Source organism: Neomonachus schauinslandi, chromosome 4 (assembly GCF_002201575.2).
Source record: "Neomonachus schauinslandi chromosome 4, ASM220157v2, whole genome shotgun sequence".
Lineage (NCBI taxonomy): Eukaryota > Metazoa > Chordata > Mammalia > Carnivora > Phocidae > Neomonachus > Neomonachus schauinslandi.
Genome location: NC_058406.1, coordinates 139,160,487 through 139,177,829, shown reverse-complemented (window position 1 = coordinate 139,177,829; position 17,343 = coordinate 139,160,487). Strand labels below are relative to the sequence as shown.

At 40.1% G+C, this 17,343-nt stretch overlaps 1 protein-coding gene across 2 annotated transcripts in view; it reads right to left on the bottom strand.

The window, feature by feature from the left end:
- Positions 1-14,963, bottom strand: part of CA13 (carbonic anhydrase 13) — a 35,299-nt gene extending 20,336 nt beyond the window's left edge. For both annotated transcript variants that reach the window (XM_021688204.1, XM_021688205.1), the window contains exons 1-3: positions 14,918-14,963; positions 10,696-10,893; positions 2,224-2,342 (exon numbers count right to left, since the gene is read on the bottom strand). In XM_021688204.1, coding sequence (XP_021543879.1) covers positions 2,224-2,342; positions 10,696-10,893; positions 14,918-14,954 — 354 coding nt within the window. In that variant the 5' untranslated portion in view covers positions 14,955-14,963. The remainder of the gene's footprint in view (positions 1-2,223; positions 2,343-10,695; positions 10,894-14,917) is intronic.
- Between the last annotated feature and the right edge of the window lie 2,380 nt (positions 14,964-17,343).

The following is a 17,343-nucleotide window of genomic DNA, read 5'->3' as shown; positions in this document are numbered from 1 at the left end:
ACCCTGAGGTCTGACCCAGACTTCCTCATTCTCCATCAGCACAATGACGCCCCCCCGCAAACCAAATCAATCAACAAATCCCACCGAAGATGTAATGGCCACCAGCACTCCAATTAACTGCACTATCATCTATTACCTGGAACTTCCCTCCTCCTCACTGACTCACTTATCCACTCCTGCTTCAACCCAATTTATTCTCAAACTGTAGCATGAATATTTTTAAAATGCAAATATGATCACTTCACGATTCAAAGCCACTTAATGGCTTCCCACCACACTCAGAATTAAGTTCACAAGCCTTACCATGATTGATCTTCATAAAATCAGGCCCTCCAGCCTTTCCAACTTTACCTCTGGCATCTCTCCTCTTTGTTCTTCATGCACTAATCCCACTGGCCACTCTGTTCTTCGAGTATGTGATGTGCTTTTCCACCCCAAGTCCTCACACATGAGTCTATGCAGGGCCCCTGCTATATCCTTTGCCTGGCTCACTCCTGCTCATCCTTCAGGTTTAGGGTTGGACCCTTCACAGGGAAACATTCCCTGGCCCATCCTTACTTCCTTCCAGCACTCCCTTCAGGACGAGCAAGAGTAAGCTGGACAAAGATGGGCAACATAGTGGGGTCACAGTGAATTCTTAAAGAGTGAATGAATTCATGAACAAATAAAGAAATAAAATAAGAAAAAGCCTTAAACACATATTAAAGAATATGTGTTTCATAAGTTGACTGAAGTATGAAACTTCAGTCAAAGTTTAATCTACTTCAAAAAGGAAAGTCTATAAAGATGTCTCTTGCTCTGCAGGTCAGAACTCTGAGCCTCCGGAAAATTTCAGGATAGGAGTGCCCTTTTCAAGAAACAACTTGCCAGCTCAGATAAAACTTCTCTGAAAGTATACTTTCAAGTTTATGACACTAGAAAGTATCACCATAAAGCATTGTAACTAATTTTTCTTAGTTGCTTAGGAAAATTATAAAGCCATAATCCAAAACCAGCTCAATCCCCATAAAACCTTCCAGATTTAGAACAATGTGTTCAATTCAGAACACAAAACTTTAGAAAGCAACATGAAAACTATTCAGCAGATGATATAAACTGAGGCACCATACAGATTCAGGAGTCCCACTTTCTAATTCTTGGCATCTTTTATCCTGTGCCATGGAACACTTTGGATATACATTTTATTCCCCCATCCTGAAAACAGAGCAGGTCCCATACCCTAAGCACTTGGCTTCAAACAAAAGTGTTTTAAGTAGACAAATAGATGATTTGGTTGATAGGCTCAAAGAATAGATGTACATGTTAATGGAAGAGCAAAACTGGAAAATTCTCTTGGTTGGATTTCTCTGAACAGCAGAACTATAAAGGAGTGTCTAAATTCCACAGCTCAGTAACCATGAGAAAATGAAAAAGAACTTTACTTGCCTGGTAATGCTCTGTTTCACCTAGAAAACTCACAAGCCAAATTACTGTCACTTAAAAAGCTTTGGCTGCATCATACAATAATTCACTTTCATCTCATGGAAAAGTTGGGGTATTAAAATTTGAAGTATATTATGCTTTGTTATTTAACAGAGGATTAGAAAAAGTAGGGTTTTATTAATGAATATAGTTATAAAGGAGTAACTTCCCAATTAAAAAAATGTCAATGAATGCTTTATTGTGTTATGACTTCAATAATTAACAGAGATTCCCTTTTAGACCTGTAAATATAGAGGTAATGTAGAGTTTAGGAGAGTCTGTCTTCATTTCTTTTCCCTATAAGGAACTTTACCATTTACTATCACTTCTACAAAATATGATATTAGTATTCACCTGTGTCTGGACCACAGCTGTGCCCAAATCAAATGTCTCTTTCTCTGCCTTCTTCCTGGACTTTCAGGAAACACAACAGATATTCTAGAAAGAGTTTGTAATTTGGTATCAGACAGATCTGAGTTTAAATCCATCTCAACTGCTTCCTAATTGGATAAGTTACTTACTCTCTCCAAACCTTCAGTTTACTCATTTCTAGAAGGAGCACGATAACCCTAAGCTCTCAGAGTTGGTGTAAGGCTCAGAAGGACCACATTTATAGCTCTCATACTGATAAACTCTCTTATTGATGGAATAAAGCAATCTTAGACACTGATTCCTAATTTGCTCAGGATTAATTTGGAGTCAAGAGTCAAATCCCACCACCTAGGAAACCACTGAATCACGAATATATGTCCGATGGCTTACCTCTGCAGCATATCTCACTCCATCCACCACGTGTTCAGAGCCGTGATCATCAGAAGACCCCCAATGAAGGTGAAACTGTCGCAAGCGGTAGCTTCCAAAGAGAGGACCCCCACGCAGAACTAAACACCAACATATTTTAAATTGTTAGCAAGAAAAAAATATTTACACATGCTGCTACGATTCATATCATCTCCCCGAATTATTCAACATGCCCATGTCCTCTGAGGAATTTTTTACAAATGTGTCATTCAGTTTGCAAAAAGGCATACAATTTTTAGGTATATGAGGAATGAAAACAAACATTTTAAAAGGTTGGAGAGTCCACAATACAGATTTTTATGGGACATCTGGGAAATCACAACAGACACAGGGGTTAGAAAGTAGAAGAAATTAGGAGTTCCTAAAAGCAAAGAATTGGTCTGTTTATTGGAGGATGTCAGCCTCTCTGAATAAGGATGTGGTATGTAAAGAGGGCCACTTTGAACTTGGTAGAGCAGCCCAGCACTATGCTTAGAAAACAGCCTCCAGCATTGAGAAGATGTAGGCTCATGCTCTTACTGTGTGATCTTGCGTCAACTCTAACTTCAAATCTTTAGCTTTTATGTCTGTCACCTCAAGACAGTAATACTCCCTCCTCCTAATACTGTTTTGAAAATAGAAGAAAAGTTGAATACAAGGAACTTATCACTGCCTGGCACACAATCAGCATGTTGGACATGTTAGCTTTTATTACTATTTCATTGTTAGGATTACTACAAAAATTGGCCAAGTAAGCATATCTTTTGTACTTGAATTCTATCTTTCCAGGGAAACCTGGAATACAGGACAAAATTAACTCTTTTTTGGCAACAGAATCATATCTTAAGTATATGGAAGAGCTTCTTAAGAGAAAACATAGCTCTAAACTATCTCCTAATTAATTTTTATTGGGCATGTTTAAAGGATATGGTGGGGGGGATAAGAAAGCACTGAATGTTCAATACACCCTATGCATTACTAATCTCCCATCAACATCCAATGGAAGTGTTAGATTGTGAGATGCAGCCTTAATAATAGTTTGATTTAAATGACCCTACTCTTCAGAGATTTCAGATAGGTAGAGATGCAGAGATAGGGATATCTCAAAATTTGTCAGGAATGATCTGTCTTATATAAGAAGCAAAAGATGTTATGGGGTGCCTGGCTGGCTCAGTCAGTAGAGTATGTGACTCTTGATCTCAGGGTCGTGAGTTCAAGTCCCATGTTCCACAGGGAGCCTACAGAAGCAAAAGATGTTAAGGCATATCCCATGCAGTCTTCTAGACACAGCAAGGGAAAGAATGGAAAATACATTTGCCTAAAGCACACCCCTCGTTGAGCTATACTGAGGGAGAGAAATGGTCTGGTTGTATTAACCAGTACAACTGAATTCATTCCTTCCTTACTCAGGTGGACTCAGCTAAAGTTGAACATCAATGATTAAGAGTTAGTGTGGTTGGGATCAACAAAACTGGGGATAGTCCCAGCTCAGCTAATGAATTATGTAATCTTCCAAAACTCACTTAAGCCTCTGTGGGCATCAGCTTTCTTGTCTATATTTGTGTTCGTTTGTCTGTCTATTTTTAATTAGGAGATTAGACTGGATGCTCTTTAACTTCTACAGTTATCAAAACTACCAAGGAAAAAAACTGAGCATTTGCAATAAAAATTTTTTGGGAGGTCGAATGGTTGGAGGTTTCTTTAGATTCATTTGGATCCAGATTTCTTTACAATAAATAAAGATAGCTATTTCCAAAGCCCTCTGAAAAATAAAAGAGAAGAAGCATTTACATCAGATTCTAGGGCTTGCTCTTCTGTTAGTTACACTGTTAGAAACAGAGTAGTTTTGGGGTTTCGAGTCTCCCACTGAACAGTGTTCACGAGAGCAGACTCTGATTCGGTCCCTACTGGACGCATCACCTAAGCACAGTAACTATCACAGAGCAGATACATGATAAATATTTGATGAATGAATGAATAAAACATTTGATCTGTCTTTAAACAAGCAGTTGCAAAGATGATTCACAGATAAATTTATTTATTTATTTTTAAAGATTTTATTTATTTATTTGAGAGAGAGAGAATGAGAGACAGAGAGCACGAGAGGGAAGGGGATCAGAGGGAGAAGCAGACCCCCCGCTGAGCAGGGAGCCCGATGCGGGACTCCATCCCGGGACTCCAGGATCATGACCTGAGCTGAAGGCAGTCGCTTAACCAACTGAGCCACCCAGGCGCCCTGGATAAATTAATTTAAAAAGCACATTTCCCTAAGTGACTCCATACAGCATGGATGCAATGGCATTCCAAATAAAAAGAAATCAGTATTGGTTTCAGGAGTGGAATTTGGTGATTCACCACTTATATATAAGTTACATATAACACCCAGTGCTCATTACGGCAAGTGCCCTCCTTAATGCCCATCATCCATTTAGCACATTCCCCCCCCTCCTTCCCTCCAGCAACCCTCAGTTTGTTCTCTATAGTTAAGAGTCTTTTATGGTTTGCCCCCTCTCTGTTTTCATCTTATTTTTCTTTCCCTTCCCCTATGTTCATCCGTTTTGTTTCTTAAATTCCACTATGAATAACATCATATGATAATTGCCAAAGAAACCAACAATTCTATTGTCCTTTTTTTTTCTTACTGTAGCATAATAAGACCTGAGCTGAAACATAAAGTCATTCCCTATATAAACATAAAAAGCAGATTAGAGAGCTTGAGTAATCAATGTGGAATTAACTTTGGGAGAAGATGCAAACAAGCTGACTCAAGAGAAAGAAAGTGATACCAAAAACACACATGGTTAGGGAAACATCCAAGAATAATGGTTGATCTCTGGAAAGCCTACTCAGAATCCAGGGTTTAAAGCCAGATTAGCATAGCTCTGCTAGTTAAGCAACAAAGACTGCCTTACACTCTACATATTTGGACTCCACATCTGAGTGTTTCCACTAAAATACCCAAACTGGGACCATGATCAGCAAATGTCTACTTGTGAAGAAAACATTCTCTTGGAGCAGAGCTCTTCTGAAGAAACGCAAGGTGGGGAAAAGTGAGTCAAAATAGTACGGTTAATTTTTTTTTAAAGATTTTATTTTTATTATTTATTTGACAGAGAGACACAGCGAGAGAGGGAACACAAGCAGGGGGAGTGGGAGAGGGAGAAGCAGGCTCCCCGCAGAGCAGGAGCCCGATGTGGGACTCGATCCCAGGACCCTGGGATCATGACCTGAGCCGAAGGCAGTCGCTTAACCGACTGAGCCACCCAGGCGCCCAGTATTACAGTTAATTTATCATTGACTTTGAAATAGTCTATAATAAAATAATGAAACTATAACATAAAATGAATAATGGTGACAAAAGTTATTTTTAAGGAGAATGACTTAGTGTTTTCATGTGTCAAATCATTCATCTTCCTCTGCAACCTAGATGAGTAAATAAATATTATTGTCTCCATCTTTTTTTTTTTTTTTTAAAGATTTTATTTATTTTTCAACAGAGAGAGAGAGACAGTGAGAGAGGGAACACAAGCAGGGGGAGGGGGAGAGGGAAAAGCAGGCCTCCCGCGGAGCAGGCAGCCCGATGCGGGGCTCGATCCCAGGACCCTGGGATCATGACCTGAGCCGAAGGCAGACGCTTAACGACTGAGCCACCCAGGCGCCCCTATTGTCTCCATCTTATATCTGAAAATGAATAATCATTTCTCCAAAATCACAGCTGGTATACAAGCATAGTCCATTTATCCTTTCATTCAGAATTTTTCTAAAATCTTTTCCGAATAAAACACTCATATAAGAGGTCTACAGAGATTAATAAACCAGAGTTAAATGCCATAAAAGTTTGGGAAATTTTTTTTTAAAGGTTTTATCCATTTATTTGCGAGAGAGAGAATGAGAGACAGAGAGCACGAGAGGGAGGAGGGTCAGAGGGAGAAGCAGACTCCCCGCCGAGCAGGGAGCCTGATGCGGGACTTGATCCCGGGACCCCAGGATCAGGACCTGAGCCGAAGGCAGTCGCTTAACCAACTGAGCCACCCAGGTGCCCTCTTTATTTTTTTTAAAGATTTATTTATTTTAGAGAGAGAGAGAGAGAGCATGAGAGGGGGAGGGTCAGAGGGAGAAGCAGACTCCCCACTGAGCAGGGAGCCCGATGCGGGACTCGATCCCGGGACTCCAGGATCATGACCTGAGCCGAAGGCAGTCGCTTAACCAACTGAGCCACCCAGGCGCCCCCTGGGAAATCTTTAATATCTTAGTAAAAGGGTCCTTGTCATTTGTTATACACTACAAAGACCAACAATGTTGTGAAACTAGAAATGTTTCTAGATTGTTAGAAATTTGCTAATCCAACTCATTTTCTGAAACTACACCATCGTCAGTGGCCTTAAATGATAAGCAGGGTTGCAACAAAATCAGAAAAAAAAATCTAAAAATTAACACACTTATCTTTGCATGTATTTACTGTCTATCCCACCAGCACACAAACTCTTTTGAGGCAGAATCTGTCTTGTTCTCTTGTATCTCTAGTGCCTAGGACAGTGTCTGCATCGATAAATACCACGAACATAAAATAGGAAAAAGACCTCATCTATAGAAGCACTTCTCCATAAACTTTGGTTTATAAGGTGGCTACTGAGTAAGTGACCTAGGAATCGCTACAGAACATGTTCTTATGACTGTGAATCTAACAAAAGTCATAGCCTAATCACTGTGTGGTAAACATTTCTGTGAAGTAAAGCTAAGTGAATAGCACATCTGTATTCTGCTTGGAATCTAGGAAAAGAGGAACCAAACAGCACAAATCTGCCAGGATTATACTATGAGAGAGAGACCAAGGCCATCGATGTTTCTGGTCACTGGGGCCTGAATTCTTTATGGAGCCAGGAAAGTCTTCATTAAGTCTGGCTTCTTTTGTTCTGAGCATATGCACACCATGTTACTCTCCCATTGCTCATTCATTCAAAGATTCTGAGGAGCTTACTATGGGCCTGCAACTGTGTTCAATACTAAGTATGGGATGCTGAGTAAGATCATCCCTATCCTCAAGGAACTTACAGTCTAATGAGGGAAACATCATTACACTAAAGCTTTGTAATATCTACATTGTCACAGATCATCAATTCAGTTTCCTGCAGATCTTGGCTTCTGGGAGGGATCACACAACTAAGGTATCTTTCCCCCATATCTTTTTCTGTTTTTTTTTTTTTTCTTTTCTAATGTATAACTTCAGATCTTGTGAATTTGGTTGATTTCAGGTAGTTACCTAGAACCACATAACTAGAACTTGATAACTAGATTGTAACTGAGAAATTAATAATTTCTAGAGATGAAAATTAAAGAATAAGCACTGAAACCATCAAGTCACTGGTGTTCCAAGGAGGCCTTTCTTAACGAGAAACCAGCTTCCTTTTGACATCTTTAAAAAATTTCAGCACAACATACCTCATATATGGTAAGGATACAGGCCTGTTATGTATTATGCTTTATTATTATTAGTTATTAATATTTATTAAGCACTTACTCTATGCCAGGAACTCTCATTTATTAAAATATAAAAATTAGGACAACAGCCTTTAAAAATTAAACATTCAAACAATGAATAATCCACTAATACTTAGGTGTCAAATGGTAAATATTAATTGATTTCTGGTGGTTTGTAATTTTATTGGGATTTCACCTATGTAGACTAATGTATCAATTTTATTGGGATTTCGCCTATGTACACTAATGTATCAATTTTATTGGGATTTCGCCTATGTAGACTAATGTATCCTGTACCATAATGCCATATCAATTTTCTAGGTCCTCCAGGAAACATCATACCAAAAAAAATGTTTTTAACTGGAACACACATTTACTGAGTACCTATTGTGTGCAAGGCACCATGCTAGATAGATGAGTAAGACATAGCTGTTGCCCACAGGGAGTCTTGAGCTGAGTGGAAAGAGAACCAACTGGCAGTTACAATGCAGTGTGGGAAGTTCTGTGATAGGACAAGCCTGGAGTGCCACAGGAAGAGTTGTGGGGCCAGTCGGGTGAGATTCCCAGAGCTGAGATCCTGTCTGAGTACAAAAAGACCAGGAGCTAAGGTGAGAATGCCCTTGTCTTTCCTTATCAGATTATTTCTCCCCTACCATGGCCAAGAGGACTTCTTCCCCCAAAATTTCATATCCTCCTGCCCCCTTTTTACTTTATTTATTTTTAAAAAGACTTTATTTATTTATCTGACAGGGAGAGAGAGCACGAAAGCAGGCAGAGCGGCAGGCAGAGGGAGAGGAAGAAGCAGCCTCCCCGCTGAGCAGGGAGCCCGATGCAGGACCCTGGGATCAGGACCTGAGCCAAAGGCAGATGCTTAATCGACTGAGCCACCCAGGCTCCCCTGCCACCTTTTTAAAGGTTTATTAAAATTCCTATGGGTGACGCACCAGAGGTTAATCACACAGAATGCAACTTCCCAGACAAAGAAGGCCTGCAAGGACCATGAGGAAGGTTTCATGCCTGTGGTTTCTTGATTGGTGGGATTCAGAGTTAATTTTGGTCAAGAATGGCTTCTTTACAAAATGGAAACTGTCTTCTTCAAATCAAAGTGGTTTGCTCCAGAAAGTATCTTTGTGTTTTTTATAGTTTACCAAAGAAAAAGAAAAGCCAACAATTTAGTAGTGGTTTCTACTATTTCACTGATTTAATACCCAGAATCACCATGAAACATTCTATTTTAATTTATCTTGAGAAAAAAGAATGAGAATCATGACCCATATTTATGTAGTTTCTGTCTCAGAGGGTACAAAGTACTTTACAGACATTTCCAATTAACCCTGGTAATTTCACTGTGATCTAGATAGGATAGAGGCCTTCACATGGGGGAGAGAGCACACATTACCAATCATAGACACAGTGTCAAATCTGGAAACACAAACAAACTGATTCCCCTGGGTTAACCCAAAGTAGAGGGAAAATGAGAGGAAGAGGGAAAGAGACAGGGAGAAAGAGGAAGAAAGAAAGAGAGGAAGGAAAAAGGGAGAGGGAGAGAGGAAACCTAGATCATCATCAAGCAAATTAGAGTAGGAATTTTTTATGACTAAGGCTGCCCACATTTATAAATAAAAATGTTTTGGGGCGTTTGGGTGGCTCAATCAGTTAAGTGTCTGACTCTTGGTTTCAGCTGAGGTCATGATCTCAGGGTCATGAGATCAAGCTCCATGCTCAGCAGGGAGTCTGCTTGAGATTCTCTCCTTCTCCCTCTGCCCTTCTCCTCATTCATGTGTTCTTTTTCTTTCTCCCTCTCTCTAAAATAAATAAATCTTAAAAAAAAAAATTAAAGTTTTAGGTGAAGTGCATTTAATCACTTCTTATTCTAAAACTAGGAGTGGGTAGCCTCAAGTTTTTATGTTTGAGATATAAACTGTACCAAACTATGATTATGGGTGGTATAAACTTTATACTCAGAAGCCTTGGACTATTTACAATGTACCCACCAATCATATCTATTAATACAGATTCATAAAACTGAGGGCTTGAAGAAAAGACAACTGAATATAGTATATAAAAAGCAATGTCCCCCCTTCTCCCAAAAGTTAAAAATACCATGTATTAATCTTTCTTTGTGCATTTTTCCTCAATGCTCTGATGAAAATACATCTTTTATGAATTTGACAAATATGAGAAGTTTTGTGGGCTTATAATTTTTGCTAACAATATAGTGTCACATAAATACAGTATATTATTACTAACCTAAATCTGAGCTTAATGAATAAGTGAAAACCTTCTTCCAATTTAGGATTTTTATAATTTAACTATATTTTTCATTAATAGAGCAAATATAGCAACATCCTAATATTAGACTAAAAATAAAAATAATTTGTCAGAAGCCTTAAGAGGTATTCCAAAATTCAGGCGCCTGGGTGGCTCAGTTGGTTAAGCATCTGCCTTCAGCTCAGGTCATGATCCCAGGATCCTGGGATCGAGTCCCGCATGGGGCTCCTTGCTTAGCGGGGAGCCTGCTTCTCCCACTGCCTGCTTCTCCCCCTGCTCCCCCTTGTGCTCTCTCTCTTTCTCTCTTCTGTCAAATAAATAAATAAAATCTTTAAAAAAAAGTATTCCAAAATTCAATTCTCTCTAATCTTCTCTCTCAACTTAACTTTAAACTGGATATCATCCATTCCTTGGGTAGTAGATATGCTTGAAGAAGGATTAAATGTTCATCTTAAGGAAATTCTCTTTTTCTACTTCATTTAGTTATCAAATTAACAAATAAACTAAAGTTTTATTTGGTTGGTCCATGACATTCACAGTGTGAGAGACATTATCTCATGAAATAGTCAAATAAAACTTTTATTACAAGTTCTAGCAAAGTATTGATAAGGAACACACAATGCATAGGTATTTTAAATATGAAAGATAAGAAATCACAGTCTAATCATCCAAGACCCTCATCCCCCACCAAAAAAAAGAACCAACCTGATTTGTCCTCTGTGTCATCAAAGTCAACGCTGAAGGAATGGCCACTATTACTGATGATTTTGGCTGAGTTTGCATCATACTTGATACTAAGAGGTCGCAGGGAAGAGTCATATTTCACTTCTTTGGTTTTAATCTCAATCGGAGATTGCTGATCCCCGTCAGCAATAGGGAAAAATTTATTCCAATGAATAGGACCTTAAATATATAGGACCAAAAGAAAAGGACTAAATAAGTTATTTCCTTTACCAAACAAATGCACTGTGCTTGAGTTGAAGGAAAAACAAGTGAGATCTTCATCTTCAGGACTTTTACATCTAATTTTTTTTACAAGACTAGTTGTTTTTATTATGGGTATGAAAACCTCCTGTTTGCCTTAATTCATTTGCAGCATTCAACTAACCCTTATGGACAAAAAGCATGTAAGTTTTATTTTTTTTTAAAGATTTTATTTATTTATTTGACAGAGAGAGACACAGCGAGAGAGGGAACACAAGCAGGGGGAGTGGGAGAGGGAGAAGCAGGCTTCCTGCGAAGCAGGGAGCCCAATGTGGGGCTCGATCCCAGGACCCTGGGACCATGACCTGCACTGAAGGCAGACGCTTAACCGATTGAGCCACCCAGGGGCCCCCAAAAGCATGTAAGTTTTAAAAAGTACTTTCTAGGGGTGCCTGGGTGGCTCAGTTGGTTAAGCGTCCGACTCCTGGTTTTGGCTCAGGTCATGATCTCATTGGTCATGATCTCATGGCTCATGAGATTGAGCCCCATGTCTGCCGGGCTCCCTGCTCAGCGGGGAGTCTGCTTGAGATTCTCTCCCTCTGCTGCTCCCCCACCCCCACGCACATGTGCTCTCTTTTGATCTCTCTCTCTCTAAAATAAATACATCTTTAGAGGGAAAAAAAGTACTTTCCAGAGGTACCTTTCTACCAAGCTACAAACAACAGCACAATTCATCACTGAAAACAATGAGATTTAGTCTCAGCTCCAAGAATGATCTGTGGTAGCTCCAGCAGTCAACCAGTTCATGGGATGAAAGAATTAATGGAACTGAGAAAGCTGTGTAGCAAAAAAAGGGTGCAGTTCTTAAAAATGCTATCCCTATTTCTTTCTTCTATCGCTCACTGGTGTCTTCAGGTGTCACCCAGGCCTCAACTCAGTTACCTCTGATGTGCAACAGGCATACTAAGGAAATACATAAATTTTTCACACAGCATAATCCAAATAAAATGGCTGCACCATGTCAGGAAATGTAATATTGTTGATTATCTTCAGGGGAGTCAGGTAACAGTTTCTTTCTTTCTTTCTACATTTCAGAAGGTCCTTCTGCGGTTATTTTGCCAGTGTCACACTTGAATTCCAACACAAGAGACAATTGTCATCCTGATCCTCTATTCAAAAAGTCAAAATTGCATCTAGTTCCCAAGTAGGACACACGTTTGGTAAATTGACATGAACCAATAAGCGGGCAATTCCCTTGTCTAGACTTTTCATTTCTCTGGGAGACTTGATTCAAGTTCTGCCTCCCAAAACCAAGAGCAAGACTGCAGCTTCAAGGAACCTCTAACCTATAGTGACTACTCAATTATGTCTACTATGCCTGCAATTTACACAGCTACCACCAAGGCGGTAGAGCACAGGGCTACTGACTAAGCTTTTCCCTCTTTCACTAATTGGATTTCTCTAACATTCAAGTACTTATTAAAATGACACAGCATGACAATTAAACATTTGTTACTGACAACAACAAATACTTTTAAGGATAAGATTTAGAATGACATTTCAAAAATGCAAATACATTGCAATTACCAACAGCTTCAATCTCTAAATTTAATGCTCCTTATTAGTCTCCAATTTTGCAAAGGAGAAAGCTTAAGCTCTTTCCTTCACATATGCTTCAGGTACAAAAAGTCAGAGCATGAATATATAACAACCATACACACAACTTAAAAGCTCTTCTCTTGCGAATCTGACACTTTGGACTTCAAAGCAACTTGAACATCAAAAGTCCTTGCCTACAACTTATTACAAAAAAGGCATTACATTTCCTGGTTTATTAAGAACTCCAGTTTACCTTTCTAGTACTCTTTCTCTGCACAATCTAGTCCTTGCTTTAAGTGAAAAAAGTTTCCTATCTCACTGTCACCAAGCATGACTTAACCTGATGAGAATTAGAGTTTGAATATGTGATGCATACATCACAAAATGGTGTTGACATTTTTCTTTCTCTTCCTAATTCCTTTACTCTCCTATTTCCAGTCCTTTATAACAAGAATAATTTTTAAAAGTAGAGGCAACCCAAAATAAAATAAAAATAATCCCACTTTGCATAAATTATTCAATATCATTTATTAATCACCATAGTGGGTTCATTTCCCTGCCTCTTAAAGAGGCCCCTTTTAAAAAATTTTTCCAAAACATCCAACTTTAAACCCATTTAAACCTAGTTCTTAAGTAGAGATATCTAGTGAATCTTCCACTGATTCAAGAACTGTTGAGTATCTATAGAGACATGTAGTTTTCAGTAAGTGTCACATTCCCTAAACTGAACCAATGAAACTATCACAGGTTAGTGCAAGAACTTACATGTTTTTGGTGAAGGTGGTCCCCCAGTCCAATGCCTCAACTCTTGGTGTTCCATTTTGTCATTGCTACTATACCCAGTTTAAGTTTCCTTTTATCTGCTCACTCACTGCTTCTGTCAGTCTCAACAGAAAACAAGCAACCAAACTTGCCCAGTCAGGATTCAACATATTTCCAGTAGGATTTTGGCACAGTTGATCTACTTACAGGCACGGTCCTCAGAAAGCTATCTAAAAGCAGGAAATGGCCCTATAAATTCTTAGCAGAAATACAGAATCTCTCTTTGGTAGTGACTTTTCAGGGATAGATTTTTTAAATTTCTGAAGATGAGCTCCATTGGAGCCACTATTTTCTAACATATAAACGTAGTAAAGAGGAATCAGTACTCATTGACTGAAAATACCCTTCTTCTTCCTAACTATAATGAGGACACTGTTGCTACCCAGGAACTATTAAATAACAAAAATTAAAATTATTCCAGCAGAGAGGAAAATTAAAAGAAATTTGTTTTGTGTTTTTTTCCCAAACATAAATTGGAAAGTAGCAAAAGTGTGAGATTATAATTATAGTTTCAGTCAGAAAGAAATTCACCTAAATTATACCTTTTATTATTAAAGTTCTAAATTTCACCTGCTGCCATTTTTAAACTGGCAAGTTAATCATAACTTCAAAAAGGCTACAATTAGAAAAGAAGATTTTCTGTTTCTTTGTGAAAATAAACTTTCTATAAAATTTGACTGTAGGGTACTGTTCAATAATATATATGTTAATCCAAGGAAAGTATTATTATTATTGTTATTATTCACAGATCTAATTTTGACAGTGAGTCATTGTCAGGCTTTCTTGGTTTTATCTTGCAGTTATTTCAAATAATGGTTATTTTGATGATTTAGTATATAGAAGAAGTATACATCTTATTATTACTAACACTCCCATCAATAAATACATGTTCACCAACGTGCTAAAATTTGAATAATCCTCTGTCTCTGCAAGGATGAGTGTGGGAAAGGGAGAAAGAGTGAAGAAGTAGCCCGAAGTATAACTTCATTTTTTTTTTAGAAAGAACTTAAATCTTCCTAAAGCTAACAGTACCAAACTGCCATGGCAATATTTTATAGTAACAGCTATTAAGAAAATTGCAGTATTTTGGTTGCCAAGAATGCAACTTAAACCATCAGGGTTGCAATTCAATTATTAAAATTTCTTAAGTATAGCTTCAAATGTTTTCCATGACTTGTTTCCTCCAAGTGAATAGTGAACTTGTCAATTCATTGAAGTATGTCATCAGACTTCTAATCTCCGTGCCTTTAACTGATAAGTAGTTGTTACTAGGGAAAGTCCTCGGCTTTTCAAAGGAAAGTGAATGGACATGTAACGAAGATTTCGGGGTCTGGGAGTCTTCACGGGGCTAACGCACACCAACTCTCACCCCCACGATCAACACCCTCCAAATAACGCTTTTCCCCGTCTACAGAAGACTAAGCCTTCCCTCCACTTCCTGCATTCAGCTCTGGGGAAAGCTGCCCAATTTAAAGAGGAACCAAAAAGTTTCTCGCAAGTGCGTGATCAGCAGTGTGTGGATCTGTCCCCTACAACCGCCCCCTGAGCAAAACCCTCCCTCGGATCTGCAGAAAGCGCTCACCGTTGTGTTCGCCGTAACCCCAGCTGAGACGCGACATGGTCCCTCGGGTGGGAGGCAGAGGAAGATGTGGCAGGGCAGCGAGAAAAGCGAGCGAGCGGGGCAGGCGCGCGAGCTGGCGAAGGCGGTGGCCAGCCTACGGAGGGTCCGCCCGCAGCCGCCTGGCAGAAAGGGAGCGCAGCCACCTGGCAGAAAGGGAGCGCTGAAACCCCGGGGCCAGGGCGCTAACGACCTCGTCCGCCAGGGGGCAGCGGCGTGCAGGAAGGCGCCCGCGCGCGTGAGGGCGACCCGGGGCGGTGGAGCTGAGCTGGGTCCAGGGGCGCGAGTTTGAACTCCAGAGAACCAGAGCGGGCGTGATAGAGAGGCAGAGGGGGAAGGGCGGAAGGAGGGAAAGAAAGAGAGAAGGGTTTCCAGAGCGGATTTTCTGCCTTCTGAGAAGTAGTCACCCCGGAAAGTGTTGCTCTGAGGCCTATCCTGGGAATAAATGAATCACCTGGGCCTGAAGCTGTCAGGCTGGAAGGTGGGGCTGCTGGTGGCGATGAAGTGGTTGATGGTAGTGGTGGTGGTAATTCCAAGTACAAAACAATAATGACAATGGCAACGGCCACAAAAATAATGTAGCTGCTATTCATTAAAGGCTTCCCATGGGCCAGTGTCTGAACCAAGACGTTTACCCACATTTTGCCATTAGATCCTCAACATTCCTTTGAGATTGCCCCAGAGGCTTAAGAGAAGCTAAGTAACCTGCCCCAGGTCTCCCAGCCAATAGGGGCTGAGAGTTCCTACTAAAAAGGGACAGATGTCCCTTCCCTTCCCCAGCCTGGCGACCCCGCCCATTCATCCTGTCCCCTTCCTGACTCTCACCTCTACAGGCTGTGGCTTGAGGAGTGAGGGAACCAACCTGATTATTGATTCTTGGTCCAGAAGTTCTGCTGCCCTTTTGTCCCTGCAGAGAGGAAGACGTTCAGTCCATCTTGTCTTGGATGCATGGTAGGCTTGCTGTCCTCGGGCTGAAAGCTGAGCTGAACTGACTGCAGAGCCTTGAATTTCTGTCCTGGAGTAGTGGGTGTTCTGGGCTCAGAGTGAAAAATAAAGAGAACTCTGAGACCTGCCAGGATTATAATTACTGTTCCAGATGCGGAAGGGTGTGAGTTGGGTCAATTTGAAATTTCAAATTGAACTGTGCAGTGTTATTTATGGGCAAACTAATGCAAAGAGCTTCTTAATGGTCATGAGCCTTCCATAAAAGATGTAAGGGTGGCTCTTCAACTATTATCTTCCACTTTCTCTTGCCATCCACACAGCAGCTGTATAATGTGGTAATTGTAAGTCCCAGGAGGGTACCTCTTTTGGTAACCACCGTATTGTTTAGGGACCACTAAATAAAGATCAATTTGAATGATTCTTCTGACCTAAATACCCCATAGTGCAGCCTGCACCTCCTTCTGCTTTTGTAATTTTTAATGAGGTTAGAATGCAATGGAAAAAAATTTTTATACAGCCTGGGCGCCTGGGTGGCTCAGCTGGTTAAGCGACTGCCTTCGGCTCAGGTCATGATCCTGGAGTCCCAGGATCGAGTCCCGCATCGGGCTCCCTGTTTGGCAGGGAGTCTGCTTCTCCCTCTGACCCTCCTCCCTCTCATGCTCTCTGTCTCTCATTCTCTCTCTCTCAAATAAATAAATAAAATCTTAAAAAAAAAACTTAAAAAAAATTTTTATACAGCCATAAGTACAATAAACTTTATGCTCCTCTTACACCTAAGGGAAAGCACAAGTTTTCTCTTCCATATTCTCTGGCACAATTGGATTCATTTATGCTGGCGTAATAGTGGCCAAACTTATTTTTTAGATTTTATTTATTTATTTGACAGAGAGAGACACAGCGAGAGAGAGAACACAAGCGGGGGAGTGGGAGAGGAAGAAGCAGGCTTCCCGCCAAGTAGGGAGCCCCACACGGGGCTTGATCCCAGGACCCGGGGACCATGACCGGAGCCGAAGGCAGATGCCCAAAGACTGAGCCACCCAGGCACCCCAGTGGTCAAACTTTTAATAAAAGTTTTATCTATATTCACTTTCACTACAAAGGACAAAATACATATATGTATATATTTATATGCGAACACATATTGAAGTACTCTTCTCCAAAATATACAAAAAATTCTTGAAACTCAACAATAAGAAAACAACCTGATGAAAAAATGTCCTGAAGACCTTAACAGACATCTTACCAAAGAAAATATACAGATTGTAAATAAGCACATGAAAGATGCTCCACATCATATGTCATCAGGAAAATACAAATTAAGACAATAGGGAGATACCACTACATACCTATGAGAATGGTGAAAATCCAGAACACTGACAACACCAAATGTTGGCAAGGTTGTGGAACAACAAGAACTTTCATTCATTCATGATGGGAATGCAAAA